This window comes from Ananas comosus, linkage group 8 (assembly GCF_001540865.1).
Source record: "Ananas comosus cultivar F153 linkage group 8, ASM154086v1, whole genome shotgun sequence".
In the NCBI taxonomy this organism is placed as follows: Eukaryota; Viridiplantae; Streptophyta; class Magnoliopsida; order Poales; family Bromeliaceae; genus Ananas; species Ananas comosus.
In genome coordinates, this window is record NC_033628.1 from 2,783,432 (window position 1) to 2,804,926 (window position 21,495).

Here is a 21,495-nt window from a genome sequence, read left to right on the forward strand (position 1 = left end):
ACCATACGTAGTATTTCCGCCCCGCATTATTCACGAATTTTGAAATGTCCGAGTATAAATAGCCAATTTTTGTATTTTTCCTCAAAAAAATCAGCAAAAATCGTATTTTTGGGTAAAAATAATTATTCGCGAATTAAACGTGAATCGCGAATAATTCGTCCGTTTTACAAAAAGGCCCGAGCTGTCGACCTGCACTGCGCTAGCCTGCGATGCGGCGGGGGGGGGGGTGGACTCCGTGACCCTCGCGGCAGCCAAACAGTGGAAAAAAAACATAATAAAAAAATAAAAAATTCAGAGAACCTCGCCCGCCCTGTTCGCCCAAGAAAAAAAAAAAAAAAAAAAAAAAAAAAAAAAGCCCTTTCTGAAAAGAATCGGGCCCCTCCCACGAGTCCCAACCCCACCCCTCCCCAAAAAAGGGTTTGCCCTAACTTCTCACCCCTACCCCTGCGGCACTGCTTCCTCCCCCCCTTCCCTTCCGGGCGCTCGCCGAACGCCATCGGAAGCAGCCGTCCTCTTCAGAAATCGAAGATCGAAGATCGAAGATCGGGTTCTTCACTCTTCAGAAATCGAAACCCTCCTCGTCGCCTCTTCCTCTTCCGCTTCCGCTTCCGCTATCCAACGATAGATTAGTAATCGATCGGGTGGTTCTTTACAAACCAGGTACGATTTGAGTTTTCATTCTTCAAAGCAAAAGTTGGAAGCTTTTAGTCCATCTGATGGATACTTTTTTATACACAAATGGCTGAGTGCTTAATTGAATGCGTCCATTCTCTGTTATGCACAAAGAAGACCCAAACATAGTGCTAAATAATAATCTTAATTAACTTAGGGACCAGGAACTCTTGTATTATACCTAATCAATTTCATGATCTCGTCGACACTTGCAAAAGGAAAATTTTGTTGTGGTCTTTCGTGGACCCTTGATTCAGTGGGATTTCTACTTAATTTTTGAAACATAACTTTTTAGTATTAGAAATGCAGCAATTTTTCACTATATAATGAGAAGATCTGGAGAATAAGAGTTTGAAGATGCCTAACTTTAGAATCCTTCTCTTTCTCTAAACTCCGGATTTCTATATTAGTCCTAGTTAAGTTGTTGTTAATTGTTAGTACATTCATTAATTTGCTTATTGTTGTATGAAGAGTGAAAACTCAGAACCAATGAAGTGGGATTTATTACTTAAGAGTTAGGTTATGTTTGATGCATGATTGATGGGTAATTCTAATATTCTTTCGATGTAATTTTATTCTTTCGAGAATCCATGATAGGCGGTCATGTGGTAGAGCTTGAAATATTTAAGTTATTAATCTTTTTGTGCAGAAAAATGGTTCGAAAGAAAGATAGGTTTTGGATTCACGCGGAAGAATTGAGTGGAAAATTTAAATGCAAATATCGTTCTAAAGTGTACTCGGGTGGATTCACGCGGAAGAATTGAGTGGAAAATTTAAATGCAAATATTGTTCTAAAGTGTTCGAAATAATTATTTGCTTAATTATTTCTTTATTTTGAGGCATAATATAGTTTACTATTTTTTTTTTACTTAATTAGTTTAATTTTGTAGCTCTTTATTCTTATATTCTTAAAAAATATGAGTATTTATGCTAATAGCATAAATCTTGAGAGGAAAAAAACTTAATTTAATAGCCGAATTTTTTATCCCGAATTTTTAATTGGTGAACGTATAATATCCGTATAAATCACGTATCCGAATAATTGGCGAATCCGTTTTTTAGCCTTTTTTCAACAAATTTAAAAATTAGAAAGCGAATTTTATCCGAATTATACCCGTACCGAATTTTTGCCGAATCCAAATTAACTAACTATGGACCAGACTGTCACTGTAGGTAGCAAGCAGTGGGAAGTGCCGGATTCTCATCACTCGCGCAAAGGATCGTTCCAGTCCGGCTGCGTTCTGGCGAGAGGCGTGAGGGAGAGCAGGCGGGCGGTGGCGGCAATGTCGGAGTCGGTGAGGACGACGCTGGTGCTGCCGGGGCCGGTGACGTTCGTGACGGGCAACCCCAAGAAGCTCGAGGAATTCCGCGCCATCCTCGGCACCTCCATCCCCTTCCGCTCCCTCAAACTCGACCGTACCTCCTCTTCAAAACATTAACCCCCCCCACCCCCCACATATATATAGAGTAGGGTATATATATATAATAGGTCTTGTATGCTATTAGGAGCACGGAGGCCTCCGTGCTCCTAAGCCGTTTTCGATGATGGGACTTTCGAATCGACGATCGGCTCCGTTAGACTTGATCTAGTATTTGAACTATCTAGAAAATAGTTTTTGCGATTTTTCGATATCATTTACCTAATAATCGAAAGGACTTTCAAAATCAGCAATTTTTATTGGTTTGCAAGTTTAACGGTGTAGAAGTATTCAAATTATATGAAATTTTGATAAAATTTTTTTATACTATCTATAACAAAATCAATATCTCTGATCGAAAATTTTAGTGTTACATCGTAACTTTTTGTGAGATTTTTATTTTCAACCGTTGATTTTGAATTCTTTCGATCACTAGGTAAATAATATCAAAAAACTGCAAAAATTATTTTTTAGATAATTCAAATACGCTAGATCAAGTCTAACGGAGTCGATCGTCGATTCGAAAATCCCATCATCGAAAACGGCTTAGGAGCACGGAAGGTTCCGTGCTCCTAATAGCACACAAGTCCTACTCTATATATATATATATTTTTTTTTTCATTTTTTTTCTCCTTTTTTTTTCCTTCGTTTTAATTATTATAAGTAGTGAGCAAGAATCACAAACATTGATAGTTTGACTTACGCTTATCAAATGCCGTGTTGGCTTTTCTGCCTTGATCAAATACTTGAAGTATGTCATCCTTAAACATATTTTAAGGTAATTTTGCCGGATGAATGTAAATACGGCCGCAAATAATCCCACATTGGCTAATGATGATGATGAATGGAATACCAAGGGACTGTTTGGATTGATGTAATTAGAAATATAGTCTAGTTGGAGATGCGTGCAGTTGGAGATGCAACAGTTATAGCTACATATATCTCGTTTAGATGGATGCAGTAGAAAGTATTGTAATTACAAATAATTTGTTTGGTTGCATACAAGGATTTAAGTGCCCATCGGCACGGACCATATCTATCGTGCCAACAAGATATTAGCACGATGCATCCCTCGTGCCGATGGCACAGCTCAAAACTCTCTATTCTTTAAATTAGTAAGTAATTTTCTCAATAAAGTTCAAAAGATTTGATAAAGATATGTAATAAATAGTTAGAATATTTTGTTGCTAAAGAAAATAAATATTTCATGCCATTATGTGTCGGACAGTTATATTTTTTGTGACCGGCACACATCGATACGGCCCGGCACGCACCGTGCTGGCAAGTTTCCGGCACAACCCCATGCCACAGCACTAAAATTCTTGGTTACATGCATTGCTTTTGTAAAATTTTATCACTCTATACATATGGTGGCGAAATTACCTTCAACATGAAAAAGAAAAATATTTTTTGTTTTAAAAGTAAAAGTTAAGTCTCCCCAACTACTGCAGTTGGATTCAAACACATCGAACCAGATGTCGGATTTGGATTTGTGCAGTTGCAACTACGTGCAACTAAACGTTCCCTACTTGTGTTACAGAAGAATCCTAGGATTATCGTATAGATAGTGGCAAGTGAGGTTTGCTTATTTTTTGCGGAATAATTAATAAAATTGTGAAATTGCCAGTGCCAGAATTGCAAGGGGAACCGGAAGAAATATCGAAAGAAAAGGCTCGCTTAGCTGCGACTCAGGTACTGAATTCTAATAAAAGGCTCGAAATCTGACATGGTTTTATGCTTTATTTCACACTTATTTTGTTCGAAGGTTAACGGGCCGGTACTCGTGGAGGACACTTGTCTATGTTTTAATGCTCTTAAGGGTCTCCCAGGCCCTTACATGTAAGTTGTTTTTGTCCTTTAATTTTCTTTCTCTTCGTCGTATGCTTTTTTCCGACTTTTATTTATACATTTACTGTTGTTTTAATACAAAGTTCTGATAGTCCACTTATTTCTTTGTTTGGACGATTGTGAACTCTTGGACGCCAGAAAGTGGTTTCTTCAGAAGATCGGGCATGAAGGTTTTTGTTTCTTCATCATCTTCGTTATTTGCTAGATAAGCTCTAAAAGGAATGCTACTAAACGTTAGCCTTTTCTTTTACCTGTCTCTACAGGTTTGAACAATATACTGAAGGCTTATGAAGACAAATCAGCTTATGCTATGTGTATATTTTCTCTTGCTCTTGGACCAACCAGTGAACCGATTACGTTTGTGGGGAAAACAGAGGTAATGTACTTTATTCTTGTAACAGTTTTTTTCTCTAGCATGATTACGGGCATCCATGCTACTTTTCTTGTATTGCTGAATTTTTTTTTGAAAAAGATATCCGTTTTTCACTCTCATTGGTAGCCTCTATGTTGATATTGAGATTTTAAGGTGATGCTATTTGCGGAACTGCTATGCTGCTATGTTTTTAGCCATTGCTTTTTAAATAAAATATAGTATTCCTAAATGCTGCTACTGTGTCTGATATAATAATCTGTCACCTAATTTAGCAGAATGTGCTTCGTACCAGTTTGCAGATGTTTATACGCATAGAGTGTGAATCAGTTGCTATAATTTTCTTTTCCACTTATCTACTGTTGAAATTACTGTTGGAATTAAAAGCTATACTTCGTTGTTTAGCATGCAATTTCTGCTTTGTGTTTTTCCCTTCCCTTTTGATGTTAATATTTTCCTAAGGTCTTGTTAAGATGATATAAGAAATACTCTCGATACACCTCGAGAACTGTCTCTGTGTTGTAAAACAACGGAAGAGGGGAGAAGATTAATAAACCGAAAAAAGAGGGCTGAAATGCAGAGAAACCCCTACGGCACTTTCTTGATTGCCACTTCGGCCCTAACATTTGATAATCTACTTTTTAGTTATCTGAACGTTTATGTAGTTTATTAATCTACAACTTTGCCAAGTATTGAATAGTGAGTTTGTCGGTAGAATATTATCCTAGTGTAGAGCTTGGAAGTCTTCGAGCAAAAGGATGACTGAATTTAGGGAGAAGAAGAAAGCAATAGCAACGTTTAGCCGTTCATTTGTCGTAGCCATTGAAAACGCATAATGGCTTTCTAAAAGCTGCAATTATCTGTTTTTACAAGGCACACTAATGACACACTGATTATAGATGGTAAATGTAGATTTGTGATTGATTGTCATGGGGCCAAAGTGATAATTGTGAAAATATCTGGAGCAAGGATTTAAGTGTGCCGAAGCACGGTGTCGTACCGGAAACTTGCCGGCACGGTGCGTGCCGGGCCGTGCCGAGCCGATGCGTGTCGGTCACAAAAAATATACGTGTGCCGACACGTAATGGCATGAAATATTTATTTTCTTTAGTAACAAAATATACCAACTATTTATTATATATTTTTATCAAATTTTTTGAACTTTATTGAGAAAATTACTTACTAATTTTAAGAATAGAAGGTTTTGAGTTGTGCCATCGGCACGGGGGCTATATCGTACTGCTATTTTGCTAGCACGATACGACACGATGGATACGGCAGGTGCCGATGGGCACTTTAATCCTTGATCTGGAGTGGTCTCTGCATTTGAGCCAAAGATAATTAAGAAATAAATAAATAACCTATGCAAAAACCTTGTATTTCCCTCTTCCTACTTCTCAACCACCATACAAAAGAACTAGCCGCATTATCTGAAACAAAACAGCCAACAACTTTTTATATTTCATGTAGGGTAAATAGCACGTTTCATCCTCAAACTATTGAGGTGGGTGACGCTTTGGTCCTCAAATTTTAATTTGTTGTAATTTTTCGATCGAACTTTCAGAATTGTTGCAATCAAGTTGCTAACGTAGAAATGATGTAACAGTATTGTAATCGATGATGTTCTAATAATTAAGATGCTACATTACTTTTACATCAACATTTAGTCAGCTAAATTGGATTGTGGGACTTAATTGCAACAATTCTGAAAGTTTGAGCCTGAAATTATAACAACTTAAAGTTTTGAGGACGAAAGTGTGACCCGCCTCATATTTTGAGGATGAAATGTGCTATTTACCTTTCGTGTTGTGGTTAAAAACAACTTTCACTCACACCCTAGTGTCGTCTCGCAAAATCCTCATATCTAGATAAATTTTGACATTACAAATCTGTTGCGCCATTTTAATGGTTGTATTTTCAAATTGTGATTCTTATTGTAGGGCAAAATTGTACCTCCCAGAGGCCCTGCCGATTTTGGCTGGGATCCAATTTTTGAACCGGATGGATACGAGCAAACGTAAGAGTTTCTCTTATCTTGTATTGAATTTCATTTAAATACTGTACAGCATCCCAGATAGTTTTTCTACTTGCGCTTATATTCGTGCACCTTATGCAGCTATGCTGAGATGCCAAAGGAAGAGAAGAATAAGATCTCCCACCGCTCGAAAGCCCTCGCGATGGTGAAAACGCACTTTGCGACTGCTGACTATGCCTTTCAGATATATGTATCAGATTTTTCTTTACTTAGTTGAGGATACGAATGCGATAGAATATCGGCAACTTGTTTAGCTCATTGATCAGGCATTACACTTATACATTTGCGAATTGATATGCTAGTTAGGAAACTGTAATTGTTTTGATCTTTCTGATAACAAGTAATTATGAGATTATTATCAGAGTGTTATTACATTGTTTGGACACCCGTTGCATTCGCTTTGAGCCATTACTGCATAATAAAAATTGTTCATGTGGGTTTCTTGGTTCTGTGGTATTTCATTTCATCCAAATAAAAGTAGCCGGAAAAAGAGAAAAATTGTGCAGATAAAAGCCTGATAATCAACATCCACACTTAAAACTTATACCTTGTCTTGTTTGAGTTTTCTAAATTGGAGAGTGCAGTGAAATCTATGCTGAAATTTGTTTCAGTCTCCCTGACAGATGAAGTTGCCGCAGTAAAATGTGGCAATTTGTTGTATTTTAGAACCAAGCCCAAGACCATTTTGCAACCCAGAAGTTCTTGGACAGTTCTTCTAATCAGTCCACACCTGAATCAACACAAAATTAAGATTATTGCTGGATGTTTGAGGACTTGTTGAATCATTTATGTGTGAGAATTATCTTGTTGGGGTTATGGTAAATTCCAATCTCAAGAACAAAAGAGATTTAATAAATATTTGAGTGTGCTGTTTTTGTCTGACATTGGAGTAAAAAATGTTCTAACAGCAAAAGCAGAAAAGGCTTATCTAAAATTTTTGAAAATGACTATCCAACTTTTTAAAAATTTTGATTTTACTGTCTGACTACTCAAATAGTTGGATTTGTACCATATCATAATTTTTTATTAGATGCACCCCATTTTGTTAATTCAATTGCTCAATTCTTAACTCAAGAAAAAAAAAACTAATCATTGATAGTAGAGAGCGAATAATTAAATAAAATGAATGATCGGTAAAGATGTGGTGTACGAATGTACGAACGCACCGAGTGCATGCGATAGCTTTTCAGAAGTAATAAACAATTAAAACCAAATAAAATGAAATGTTGGGTAAGAAAATTAAAATTTTTAAAGATTAGATATTTTCCAATGACCTAAATTTCAGGTTAGTTGCATATGTTTTTACCAAAAAAAGGAAAACTAAGAAAGTTATCCTTGCCTTGCTATTGAAGGTCTATACAAATATTTCTATTAGATATGCAAATCAAAGGCCACCCCTTTCCATGTGTGGCAGAGTTTAGAGCATTAATGTTAATAATAATAATAATAAAATGATAATACTGTGGTATATAAAGATTTATTGAATGTGGTCACTATTTTCCCACTGAAATTGAGCAAATTGAATTCAACCTCTTCCCTTTTTTGAAAAGAAACAAGTTCAAACCTTCACTAATAGATTCCACGTACTTGTATTCGGCCTATAATATAGCTTATGTAAGATTATAATCTGTTAAACATTTTGCACAAACTTTATCTATGCGTGACATATTCAAAAAACAATGCATTAGTAGTTCATAAGAGCAGTATTCGTAGATACTAAATCCACTAATACGAGGACAAATACATCTTAAATTATAACATTTTACTAATCTAACAAAAAAAGGCTAAATTACAGAAAATTCACCTATAAGAATTATATTTTCACCCCGACTTTCGAAAACCGATATTTTGCCCCCTTAAAATTTTAGAAATATTTTTAAGGGGTACAACATTAATGGAGAAAGCAAAATGACCAAATTACTCTTACTTCTTTTATTAAAAAATAATTTTTAATATATTTCTATAATTTTAAAGGATATTTTCATTATAAATTATAAGAAATTGACGGAATAGTAATGAAATCCTGACGAGGGGAGGTTAAATGCAACAACTTGAAACGTTGAAGTGGTAAAATGTAGGATTTTTAAATTAGAAAAGAAAAGTAAAAAATCTGATATTTATAAAAATATTTTCTGTAATTTAGCTAAATTTTTTTTTTTTAATAAAATTTCCAACACCTAACTAGTAGCTTTTTGCCCTCTTTAACTTCTTAAACTAACACACAAAAAAAACATGCATGATCCCAAACGTGCCCACATCTGAGAAAATTTAATAAGCAAGAAAAGCACATATTGCATTTTTCTTATTATTATTATTATTATTTTCTCTCTTTCTTTCTCTTTATTGGGATCTTTACCTTTCTTAATTCCCCCAACCTCTCTTTTTGATCCTTTTTTATCTTTTTGACTAATTTCATTGGCCACCATATAGGCCTAACTCATAGTTTCCCTTTACATAGATCATCTAAGTGGATGTAGTGTCACACACATAGAAGATGACATGGTATCCACATAATATGACATGACTCTAATTCATCCACTTGGAGAATTTAGAATACTTGCACAGTAAAAAAAAGCCTATGGATAATATATGAAAGGTTTCTAATTTAGAGAGATAAGATGAAGAAAAGTTGGGGGATAGAGAGCATTTTTGGACACCAAGAAAAGCACAAGAACATGTAGATATTTCTTCTTTCCTCTTTTTTCTTGTTTTTTTTTTGGAAAAACTTCAAAAACCCCTTATGTGGTTTCGTACTTTTTCATTTTAGCACCCTATAGTTTAAAGTGTATCAAGCTAGTACCCTGTGGTTTCGCACTTTCTCACTTTAGTACCCTATAATTTAAAGTGTATCAAGTTAGTACTCTATGATTTTATTTTTGTATCAAGTTAGTACTCTGTGATTTTATTTTTGTATCAAGTTAGTACCCTATGATTTTATTTTTCTCTTAATGAAATATTAAACCACAGGGTACTATAGTGAGAAAGTACGAAACCATAGGATACTAACTTAATACACTTTAAACCACAGGGTACTAAAGTGAGAAAGCGCGAAACCACGGGGCACTAACTTGATACACTTTAAACCACAGGGTACTAAAATGAGAAAAAGTGAAACCACAAGGGGGGTATTTGAAGTTTTCCTTCTTCTTCTTTTTTTTTTTCCCCCCCCTTCACCCTTTAATTTTTTTTATTTATGTTATTTCTATATATCAATTGTGTAGGTGATTTTATTAAATTGAATGATTATTATGTTTAATTTAACTATTATGTATGTATGTTCTCGCTAACTGTAAGTTAAAAGTTAATAACGGGGAAAACAAAGATATTATAGAACCGGTTACAAAATAGTCTTTGGTTAATCGATCACGATACTCTTTTTTTCTTTTTTTTGGTTAATTATACTTTTGATCCTTAAACTATAAAATGGGTGATACTTTTTTGGTGTTCAATTTTTTGTCTGTTACAATTCTAGTTCAAAAAATGTATAGAATTTTGCAATTAAGTGCCACCGCCAATTTAATTGGCCTTATACTTATCCTTCGTTGATGTGATAGTAATTATTTTTATATTATCAACCATAATATTATTTTATTACTATAATATCAACAATACATAACTAATCAATCACCTTAATTAGACTATAAAACTTGATTGAAACAATTAAAAACATTAAGTAAAAATTTACGTCCAAGAAATTTTGAGAATCAAAATGTCATGTACCTCAAAATTTCATAACTATTTTTTTTTCTTTTTAAGACGGGATGCTTTTATGGATCTATAGAGTAAAAAGAAAAGGACTGATGCACGTAGGCGCCGCCATTTTTCATGGTAGAGATAAGCTTCCTTTATTAATCAAAAGGGATTAAAAAAAGAATAATAAAAAATGTTGAGAGTGATGGGTAAGAAGAATGCCTTCCTAGCTTAGTAATCCAGATTTGAGGATAATTACAGCAACACATATGCTCCTGGAAAAAGTGAAGGTGGTGTTTTTGAGCTTTTCACTGTGTATTTGAGCAGTAGTTTCAACAGAAGCTTCTTTTTAAAATGAATCAGGGTAAGTAAGATGGATAGATGTTTTAATTAGGACAGAAGATAAGAGCCCAAAACCAATTAAAAGAAAATTTTGGTCCGGTCGGTCAGTCGTGTTGTCTTAAATGGGTCAGCATCCTATCTTATGGTAGAAGGTAAGATTGGGCCGAGTCACGTTCGAAATGGCGTGAGGCCAGATTGAGCCGAGTCACAATCGAGACCTGTGGACGCTGTGTCTGTTTGCTTTAAGTATATTAATTGCATATTTCTAATAGCTCGAGCTTTTAGAATTAATGGTTAGCGCCAACGATCCGGTACGTAGTATCAAAGCCAGAGGGTGGCGAGAGTAATTGTTGGCTTAAATGGACTAGCATCTTACCTTATGTGCAAGAGGCTAGGTAGGGCCTATCGAGTCACGTTCGAAATAGCGTGAGGCCGGATTAGGCCGAGTCATATTTGATATAGGGTGAGGCTAGTTGAGCCAAGTCACAATTAAGACCCGTGGGCACTCTATCTGTACATTTTAAGTGAATTGGTTATGCATTTTTAATAGCTCGAGCTTTTATGATTAATGGTTAGCGCCAACGATCCGATAAATAGTATCAGAGTCAGAGGTCATGGGTTCCCACATGTTGCAAATTTGTGCAGATGCTACCGGGGGGATTGTTCACTTAAATGTGTCAGCATACTACCCTGTGGCGGAAGGTAGGTTGGACCAAGTCATATTCGAAGTAGGGTGAGACTCGTTGAGCCAAGTCACAATCGAGACTCATGGGCACTGTGTCTATACACTTTAAATAAATTGGTTGTATATTTTTAACAGTTCAAGCTTCTCATGATCCAACAAGTCATCCCCAACTTGAGACAATCTTATGTGTGGTTGAAATAGCTCTGAGATTCGTGTCAATTATATGATGAATATTGAATAAAGCAACATCATGTTGGAAAATGCAACCACCAAATTTTTTTTGTTTCATGAATTTTATATTAGTGTAAGCTGATTACATGAATTGCACAACTAATCCTTTTAACTTCTCTGAAGTTCACTTAATTTACCCCCTGAACTTCTAATTTTGACATTTTAGCCTCCTAAACTTTTCAAAGTACTTCACTTCGAATCTTGCAATTATCCTCTATTAGAAGCTTCTTCATATTTTTAGAAATAAAATCAACTCGAAATGTAAAGTAACGGGGCTTCAAACTTGGAATATCAGATAACAACCATCAAGCTCTTAATCAACTATGCTAGATACGGTCAGTTTTATTAGAAGAAAAGTTGTTCTCTGCAACTAGCATATTTGTATTTTCGTGCACCATGCATCCATTAACCGTCGATCAGATCATATATTTTAATCCTATTATATTTTGGAAGTTACAATATTTTTATTACTGAAAAATTGATGGATACATTGAGCAAAAGCATTTACTCATAATAAACGAAGATGATGAACAAATGAAGAGAATGGTAAAAATTTTTTCGTTAGATTGAAGTTGATTATTATTTTACTTTATTTTTTAGGGTGTAATTAACTATACTTTAAAAAATAGATGTTTTTTGTTTTTTAATCCTCTCCCAAATACCTTATAGGATAACTTTTTTTTTACAGATAAAGCATAGTCTAACTATGCGACGTTTTATAGAGAATGCAAATTAGATTTTAAAGTATTGAATATCTAACCTAAAAGTTCATAAATAAGAACACACCTTATAGCCCACTTAATAGAAAAAAGTTATGAACTTTTGCTCATACCAGAGGTGGCAATCAACTCCAAGTCTAACCCTCTTGCTCATGCCTTATTTGGAAATGCGATAACAAAAACACAATCATTTTCGTACTTTAGAGGATTCGAAGAAACTTAAAAAAATTTTGGAGCATTTCACTTTCTACGTTATAAAGTGGTGACTAGAACCACTGTGGTGCCACTACATTTCCATACTTAAACGACGAGTCATTTCTTTTTTAAAGAGAATAAGTGGTTTATGTCAAATCAACTAAGAGCGAGTCCAATTTGTACATTATCAATAACACAAATCGTTTGATACTACTACGTATATTTTTCGCTCTTAAATCATGCAACAATAGGGGACCCATCATGAGCCACCATTGTTTATGTGTATATTTGAGAGAATAATAGTATGCTACTTCTTTTGTTCATTTTTTAAGAAATGAACTGAGTAACTAAATAATTGTATGTAATTGTAATTGCACCGTAGTTATAATTATATACAAATCCAAATCGGATGTTTGGTTCGATCGATTTGAATTGCAATTGAAACTATATGAGGAGGCCCAAGTGCACTAATTGAAACTATGCCGAAATTAGCCGTAGTTTCAAGGACAACAGTTTGAGAAAAATAACTTTAAACAAAAAGTAACCTTACTTTTCTAATTATTTTTTAAATAGAAAAAAATTTTTGCATCGAAGGTAATCTCACTATTATATATATATATATATATATATATATATATATATANAGGCCTCATGAACACTGACAGTCTGACACGTGATATAGAACACAACATGACTCAGACACGGCGGCGATTCGGTAGCTTACAAAAAATTAGAACACATGTACGACATGGACACCACTGATAAAATATAATATTACTAATCTAATAATATATATTTATTATATATATAATATTAATTTTGGTAAAATATTATTATATTTATCATATAAATAAAAAGTAGTAAAATTTTCATTAATTGCTTATATATTTTAAGAAAAAAATTCTTTATTATACATAATTTATTTATATTGTTAAAAAAAAGTGTATGCATTCATCAAAAAATTAAAATATTTATCATCTTACATTATATATATATATATAAAATAAAATATAAATATAAATATATATTTTTTAATTGCATGCGCTATGGATCGGCATTAAACACACGATCAAGAAGTGTCCACATCGAACATGTGTCCGACACAGAAGCATACATGTCCGACACGAACACGTGAGGCGTATAGTTGTGCCTTTAATACATAGGAAATTAGGGGCGTGTTTGGTTCGAAGTTGGAATCGAAATCAGAATCGAAATCGAAATAAGCTGGAATCGAAATCCAAATTACTCATTACCTAATTCTGTTTGGTTCATCACCTGAATCAGAATCAGAATAAATCATTCACATTGTCGGTGTTTGGTTCAGGTAAATATAAAAAGCGTAATCATATTAATATATTAACTTTATCATTATAATATATTAATTTAAATTCAAATTAAAAATTAAATATTAAAAATTTACATCAAATTTTTGAAATAATGTCAAAATTTTAAATCTATTTTTAAAAAAAATTTGAATTTGAGTGGATAATTCAAAATATAAAATTAAATTTCGATTTATTCAAATTCAAACTTACAATTTAAATTTTAATTTGAATCCACAAATTTAATTTAATTTTTAAATAAAATTTGAATAAAACTTTATATAAATTAAATTTTAATTTAAATTCAAATTCATAAGTTAGATTCGAAATACTTGATTAAATTTTAATTTTTAATTCAAGTTCAAATTAAAATTAAAAATTAAAAATTTAATTTCTAAATTTAAACTCATATTTTAATTTAAAAAGTTGAAAAAATAAATTTAATCCAAATAAATATCTATTTTGTCCTGATTAAACTTTCAATCCGGCTTCATAGGCCGGATTGAAAAAAAGGGTGATTGGGGAATTCCCATTCCGCTCGAGAATCGAAATCGGAATGGAATTCCCGTATACCAAACACCCACAAATGGATTCACCCATTCCGATTCCGATTCTATGGTGAAAAAAAAGCGAATCAAACACGCCCTTAGGAAGATCTTATGCTATGTAGGATTTCTTGTAGATTTTATTTGATCGCATGTTATGATTAATTTCCAAAATTTTAAAATAATTTTAGTATATCATCACCGCAGAATATTAAAAAGTTGCATTTTTAAATTGTTCATATACTATAAAATAATATAATTAATTTAAATTACATAGATCAACTAATTAAACTTCTTTATATTGTAATACTAACTCATCAATAATATATATAGGGATAATATTATTTCGTGACAGTATTTTTATTGTATATATAATATTCTCTTTACAGTATTAACTGGTCAATAATTTAGAGGCGTACATGTGGTTTTTTTATTGGCTAAATTATAGAAAACCCCCTTGTAATAACCCGCTTTTTCACTTTCCCTCCCTGACATTTAAAAACCTACACTTTGCCCCCTTGTAAAATAAAAAATGTGCACTTCACCCCCTACCGTTAGGGTTCCGTCAGGGTTCCGTTAAAAAATATATTTTTATACCGAAAATACCCCTCCACCATCTCCCTGTTGCTTCGACTCCCTCCGGCCCGCCACCTCGCCGTCGCCTCGCCGCCTCGCCGCCTAGCCGCTTCGCCGTCCTCCACTGCCTCACCCTCACCCACATCTCCTTCGTCGTCCTCCGCCGCCTCGCCTTCGCCTTTTTTGTCCTTCTACTATTGTCGCCCACCTCGATTTTCTCCTACTGTCGCCGAAATCGAGGGCGGCGAGGGTGCAGGAGGAGAAGAGGAGCGGGTGGAGAAGGAAATGGAGAGAAATCGCGGCCGATTGAGGTCGAAATCGCGGCCGAACGAAGGGGCGGCTGAGGAAGATGGGGAAGAAGACGACAATGGCGAGGGGCAAAATGGTCATTTTACACACCGTAACCCGCCTGTGAACATTTTTCATTTTACAGGAGGGCAAAGTGTAGGTTTTTAAATGTCAGGGGGGGAAAGTGAAAAAGCGGGTTATTACAGGGGGGTTTTGTGTAATTTAGCCTTATTTATTTTACCAAGAAAATTTACGCTCCACCATTATGAAATGAAAATATCATTCACTTCCATATATAATGAAAATATCATTCACTTCCATATATGCTACAATCAAAAATCAAAAAATATATTTTTTTTTTGTCTAAAATGCGAAAACCTCCACATACACACCTTTTTTCTTATTTTTTTTTCAACTTTCAAAATTCTACATTTTGTTCTTTTAAAATTTTTAAAAATATTTCCGGAGATTTACACTATATTAATGGAGAAGTCGAAATAACCAAATTATCCTTATTTAAAAAATAATTTTAAATATATATTTATTATTTTTAACTGTATTTTTTGTATAAATTATAAGAAATGAATAAAATAGTGACGGAACCATGACGCAAGATAACTAAATATATCAATTTAAAATTTTAATAAGATAAAATATAAATATCTAAAAAATAGAAATGAAAAGTAAAAAAATAAATATTTACAAAAAAAACATTTTTGTATTTGAACCCTTTTTTTTTTTGAAAACTCAATAAACATATCACAGCATCTCCATATGTTGTGTAACATAAATAAGGAAACAAAACAACACAACCCTTCCTAATAAAAACTCCCAAATCCTATATTATAAACATGGTCTCTTTGTTTTTATTTTTTGAGAGATAGGTAGCGTGCTACCGCTTCGTTTATTTTATTAAGAAATAAATTTAGCTGGAAATGTAAATCAACTAGGATTCGAACTTGGGTATCGGGTACCAACTATCAAGCCCTTTGCCACTTGCTCTAGGCATGATCTCTTTGTTGTGTACCAAGAGAGAGAATAATAAGTAAAAGGGATATCTTCAAAAACCCCCTTTGTGGTTTCGCACTTTCTCACTTTAGTACTGTGTGGTTTAAAGTGTATCAATTTGCCTTCCTGTGGTTTCGTTTTTCTCTTTTTAATATCAATTTTATTATTTTTTTTCCTTAAATCAGTGGCAAAATTAAAATTAAATGGTACTAAAATAAATATTCGATAAATCTAGATGGGTATCTGAAATATTTTATATATAATTTAACGAAATATTAAGAAAAAAGCTATCAAAAAGAAAAAAATAAAACCACATGAGAGCAAATTGATATATTTTAAACCACAGAATACTATAGTGACAAAGTGCGGAACCACATGGCGGAATTTTGAAATTTTCCCTCAGTAAAATAACCTCCCTAGAACAACAACAACAATAACTTGATCAACTCCTTTGTTTTTCTTTTTATATATATATAAAATATATTTTTATCCTCTCCTGGGTGAAACAAGCCCATTGGATCATTTAACAAGAAAGGAATTAGAGAGAGAGGTAGAGAGAGAGAGAGAGATGTGATTTGATTCCCTCTCTCTCTCTCTTTCTCTCTCTAGCCTTCCCCAGTCTCTCCCTCCTCAAACCCTCCTCCTCTTCTTCTTCTTCTTCTTCTTCTTCTTCTTCCTCTTCTTGGATCTCCATTTTTCAAATCTCAACCCCAAACAAATCCTTCAAAAAGAAAAAGAAAAAAAGGGAAAAAAAAATTCTTTTTCCTCCTCCTCTTCTTCTTCTCCCTCCCTTAGTAGTAAGTAAAGTAACTCCATTATTCTAAAACCCCTCCATGTTTCTCATTATATAAATCCCCAAACCCCTCCCCCCCCCAATTTCACCATCCCCCACAAATCCCCCATTAATTACCACCACAATGCCTCACCCTCCTCTTCTCCGTCTCCGACCCCGAATCCGTCGTCCGCGACTTCCAAAGGTGTGCAAATCTACTTTTCGAACCAATGCTACTACTGTACTATCATCTTTTTTAGCAATAATCTGTAGTCCCTGGCGCAAGTAGCAAAAGATTTGATAATCAGTATCCGAGGTCCCAGTTCGAATTCTAGTTCATTTATAATTTTTTTCTTAAAAAAAATATAAACGAAAATTATTTTAATTAAAAAAATAAGAAATTTTTAACACCTTAGCATTTTGTTTCTTTTTTCTCGCTCTCTCTTGTTATATTGCTGCCTGCATTGGGGCGGCAGGCAGCTGGAGCGGTCGCGGCGGCGGGCGCTGGCGGAGGCGTCGTGCTTCACGGGCAACCCGATCGACGACTGCTGGCGGTGCTCGGGCGTGGACTGGCAGTCGGACCGGCAGCGGCTGGCGGACTGCGGCATCGGGTTCGGGCGCGGCGCCCTCGGCGGGAAGGGCGGCCCGCTCTACGTCGTCACCGACTCCTCCGACCTCGACCCCGTCAACCCCACCCCCGGCACCCTCCGCCACGCCGCCATCCAGGAGGGCCCCCTCTGGATCGTCTTCGCCGCCGACATGACCATCCGCCTCAACGAGGAGCTCCTCGTCAACAGCTTCAAGACCCTCGACGGCCGCGGCGCCGACGTCCACGTCGCCGGCGGCGCCTGCATCACCCTCCAGTACGTCTCCCACGTAATCATTCACAACATCCACGTCCACGACTGCGTCCCCGCGGGCGACGCCAACGTGCGCTCCTCGCCGACGCACTACGGCTGGCGCACGCGCTCCGACGGCGACGGCATCTCGCTGTACAGCGCGGTGAGCGTCTGGGTCGACCACTGCTCGCTGTCGAACTGCGCGGACGGGCTGGTGGACGCGATCATGGGGTCGACGGCGATCACGGTGTCGAATTGCTACTTCGCGCGGCACAACGAGGTGATGCTGCTGGGCCACAGCGACGAGTACCTGCCGGATTCGGGGATGCAGGTGACCATCGCCTTCAACCACTTCGGCGAGCAGCTGGTGCAGCGGATGCCGCGGTGCCGCCACGGGTACTTCCACATCGTCAACAACGACTACACGCGCTGGGAGATGTACGCCATCGGAGGCAGCGCCAACCCCACCATCAATAGCCAGGGCAACCGCTACATCGCCCCCGCCGACCCCAACGCCAAAGAGGTGCTCACTCCTCCTCTCTTTCTCTCTTCTTCTATCTCTCTTTTACTCTGTTTTTTTCTCTGCTTTTCTTTCATACTACTCTGTTTTGGTGGTTTTTTTTTTTTTGGTGTGGGGGCGTTTATTTATTGTTTTCGAGTGTTTGTGTTTTTTCCTATTGGTTTTGTCACGGCCCAACTTTCCAGCGTCACCCATTCGAGTACTACCTTCGTCTAATCATATTTAATTTTCTTAACCTCTTAAAATTAATTATTATTTAAAATACTATATACGGATTAAAAATTTTAGTTATATTATATTTTATATATAGCATTATCTAGGGTCCAACAGATTTTGTTGTTGTTGTTGATGCGAATAATTGTGTTTAGCTAATGTGCTACTATGCAAGTATAATGGAACCGGTGGTTTCAACTTTTTAGTCTTTGAATCAAAAGTTATAGAGTTGAAATAACAGTAGTCTCTCTAAAATTTAGTAGTCTTCGGAGAGTTTAGTGGTCTCCTTAAAGGAGAATAATATTAATATAAGGACTAAAAATAGTTAAACAGTTGATGCAAGGATTAAAAAGGTTAAAAACACTATATGAGTGTAGATTACTTTTATCGTATTTAAAAGTAAAATTCTCAAAATTTATGATTTATTTTAATTTATTTTATTTTATTTTTCTTCTCGCTGCAATGGTTTGACCTTTTGTATCGAAAATAAATGGAGTGTAGAGAAATTGTTTCAAAATCACAGACAGAAAACGGGAGTCAAAGATGAGCACTTTATTCTCAAACTTCTTTATCCATTGGATAAAAGATTCTTTATTTTTTTTTAAAAAAAAAATTCAACTACACAATTGTCGAATCAAACAAATTTAATGAATTTCACAACAAATATTATTGATTTTTTCCAATCTTATATAGGCTTTGACGATATGTTGATACGGATTGCGCAGGTGACGAAGAGGGTGGACACGGAGGAGAGCGCGTGGACCGGGTGGAACTGGAGGACGGAGGGGGACATGATGGTGAACGGCGCCTTCTTCGTGCCGTCCGGCGAGGGCCTGGAGGCCATCTACGCCAAGGCGTCCAGCCTCGACCCCAAGTCCGCTGCCCTCATCGACCAGCTCACCCAAAATGCCGGCGTCCTCGGCTCCCCTAGGTGCGTCTCTCTGCCTATTGCACATTCTTTCTATAACTTTATGCGCAGAATTTTTTTTATTTTATCATCTTTTTAATAAATAGGACGTATATGCACGATTTGTCTAATTTCGTGGTCAGATTAGTTCGTGATTAGAAAAATTCTGCACACGCGTTAGATTGACTTAACAAGCTTACTCTATTCTCGGATTCTCTGTTTACACCGTTACCTTTTTTTTTCCCTCTCTTTTTTCTCGTTTTATCCAATTAATCCATTTACGGGTCCCACTAGGCGTGAATGGTGTGAATGTGTAGGTGGGTTAGTATTTATTTAGATCAGATGTGTAACACTTTAGGATTTAAAATAGTTATGTATATAAAATATAAAAGACTAAATATTTTATATTTTAATTCGATTATAACATTTTAGATGATAATTAGGTCTAAAAAATTAAAAAAATTAAGCTTGAAAAAAATTATTTTACTCAACTCCTTAAAAAGGCACCTGCAAACCGGGCGCGCGGTAGGTGATATATAACACAAAGGCCTTATTTTTGGAAAAGAAACTTGAGTTGTATAGTTTTTCTATTCAAATTAAGTAAATTTTGTACGAAAACATAATTAGAATGAAATTTGAAAACAACTAATTACTCTAAAAACTTATAATAGTAATTTTAATATTTTATATTTACCAACAGTAATGTAGCATTTTATAAAGTGCACATTTGTAAGATAAATGTGTCATAGGTAGACATTATTATGAGTGTTGACCACTTAAGGATTTGTGGGGGAATTTAATGATCTTTAGAATAGAGATGCACAGAGTTTACAAGGTTTTAAATACTTTGGAGGCAGTGAAGGAGAACTTAAAATAATATATTTTATTATTAAAATAAATAAATAAATAAATAAAAAGCATCTCATGTCTGTCTGTCTTGTACCTTTCACCATGTCAGCCCTGCCAGCTTTCTTCTACTTCTTCAACCCCTTGAAATGTGTAAATTTTTTTATTATTATTTTTTTTTTGGTACCGTTTGGTTCTGGTATAAACAAGAACTAGCTATTACAGAAATAGGTACAAGTATAGGAATAAGAAAAAAAAGTGTTTGGATAAAAATTGGATTGTTTTCGGGGATAAGAAAAATAGTATTTGGCTAGATAATATGGAATAAGAAAAATATTAAATAGTTTTATATAGAAAATAAAAGTGTTGGAGGGGATAGTTATAATCGGTTATTATAGGTAACCGATAACTACTGTTTTCGGATAAAAATTAATATTTGGATATAAAGAGAGATAAGGGCCTATCCCTATTCTTATCTAGGGGTGGAAACGAGCCGAGCTCGAGCGAGCTTATGTCGGCTCAAATTCGGCTTGAAATTAATTTCGAGCCTAAATCTAGGCTCAAGCTCGGTATATATATACCGATAACACGATAATCCTCGTGTCGTCTGGAACACGAGGATTCAAGAATTGGCAGATAGTTTAAACTAACCACCAATTCCACTTTCTCTCCTCTTTAACTTCTCTTTAAGTTTCTTTTCTCTTTAACTCTTTGGGTTAAAGAGAAGTTAAAGAGAAGAGAGAAAGTGAGATTGGTGGGTAGTTTAAACTACCCGCCAATTCTTGAATCCTCGTGTTCCCGACGACACAAGGATTATCGTGTTATCGGGATGAGTATATATCATCCCGATAACACGATAATTTTTGAATCCTCGTGTTCCCGACGACACAAGGATTATCGTGTTATCGGGATGAGTATATATCATCCCGATAACACGATAATTTTTGAATCCTCGTGTTCCCGACGACACGAGGCTTATCGTGTCATCGGGATGATATATATATATATATATATTACATAAAATTAATATATATCCGAAATTAAATTAAACCCAGTAATAACAACCAGGTATTTTATTTGGGTTGTTCATATTGGCACGTTAACTCGGATTGAGATTTAAATGTATTGTATGAGAGAGAAAGTCTGAAAGTGAAAACATGTATTGGGATTTTGTACTATTGTAAGTTTAAAAGTTTAAGGATAAAAAAAAGAGGAGAGAGAAAGAGAGAGAAAGAAACTAGGAGTGGGCCAGTCCGTCAGTGGGATCGGTATAAAGAACGTTAATAAAACATAAAACTTGATAACCTGTACAACGTAGTTTAACATCCATTACAAGATATTTTTAATTTGATAACTAATATATTACAGCTCTTAAAGTTAGCCGAGCAAATCTCGAGCTCGAGCCGAGCTGAGCTTTAATCCGAGCGAGCTCGAGCCGAGCTTAATTAAAGTTC

General features: G+C 35.3%; 2 protein-coding genes across 3 annotated transcripts in view; both read left to right on the plus strand.

Annotated features, from left to right (window-relative positions):
* LOC109714245 (inosine triphosphate pyrophosphatase) lies at window positions 476-6,739 on the plus strand. 2 transcript variants are annotated; one of them, XM_020238767.1, is made up of 8 exons: window positions 476-660; window positions 1,833-2,088; window positions 3,718-3,782; window positions 3,856-3,929; window positions 4,077-4,108; window positions 4,202-4,314; window positions 6,249-6,325; window positions 6,425-6,739. In XM_020238767.1, the coding sequence occupies exons 2-8, from the start codon at window positions 1,956-1,958 to the stop codon at window positions 6,558-6,560; spliced, it is 630 nt and encodes a 209-aa protein (XP_020094356.1). In that variant the 5' UTR covers window positions 476-660; window positions 1,833-1,955; the 3' UTR covers window positions 6,561-6,739. The 2 variants fall into 2 exon arrangements, with proteins under 2 accessions (XP_020094356.1, XP_020094355.1); XM_020238766.1 differs by having other exon boundaries at window positions 480-660; window positions 1,846-2,088.
* The window catches only part of LOC109713703 (probable pectate lyase 12), a 10,457-nt gene continuing 5,849 nt past the window's right edge, over window positions 16,888-21,495 (plus strand). The window contains exons 1-3 of the mRNA XM_020237882.1: window positions 16,888-16,921; window positions 17,193-18,078; window positions 19,014-19,219. Of these exons, the coding sequence (XP_020093471.1) occupies window positions 17,476-18,078; window positions 19,014-19,219 (809 nt within the window). The 5' untranslated portion in view covers window positions 16,888-16,921; window positions 17,193-17,475. The remainder of the gene's footprint in view (window positions 16,922-17,192; window positions 18,079-19,013; window positions 19,220-21,495) is intronic.

What these genes read in the sequence shown, in the direction of transcription:
- LOC109714245 (XM_020238767.1), top strand. Translation starts at nt 1,956, where the DNA reads ATGTCGGAGTCGGTGAGGACGACGCTGGTGCTGCCGGGGCCGGTGACG. An exon ending in CTCGCTTAGCTGCGACTCAG is followed by an intron (nt 3,783 to 3,855) that starts GTACTGAATTCT and finishes TTTTGTTCGAAG; the next exon opens with GTTAACGGGCCGGTACTCGT. An exon ending in CCGGATGGATACGAGCAAAC is followed by an intron (nt 6,326 to 6,424) that starts GTAAGAGTTTCT and finishes CACCTTATGCAG; the next exon opens with CTATGCTGAGATGCCAAAGG.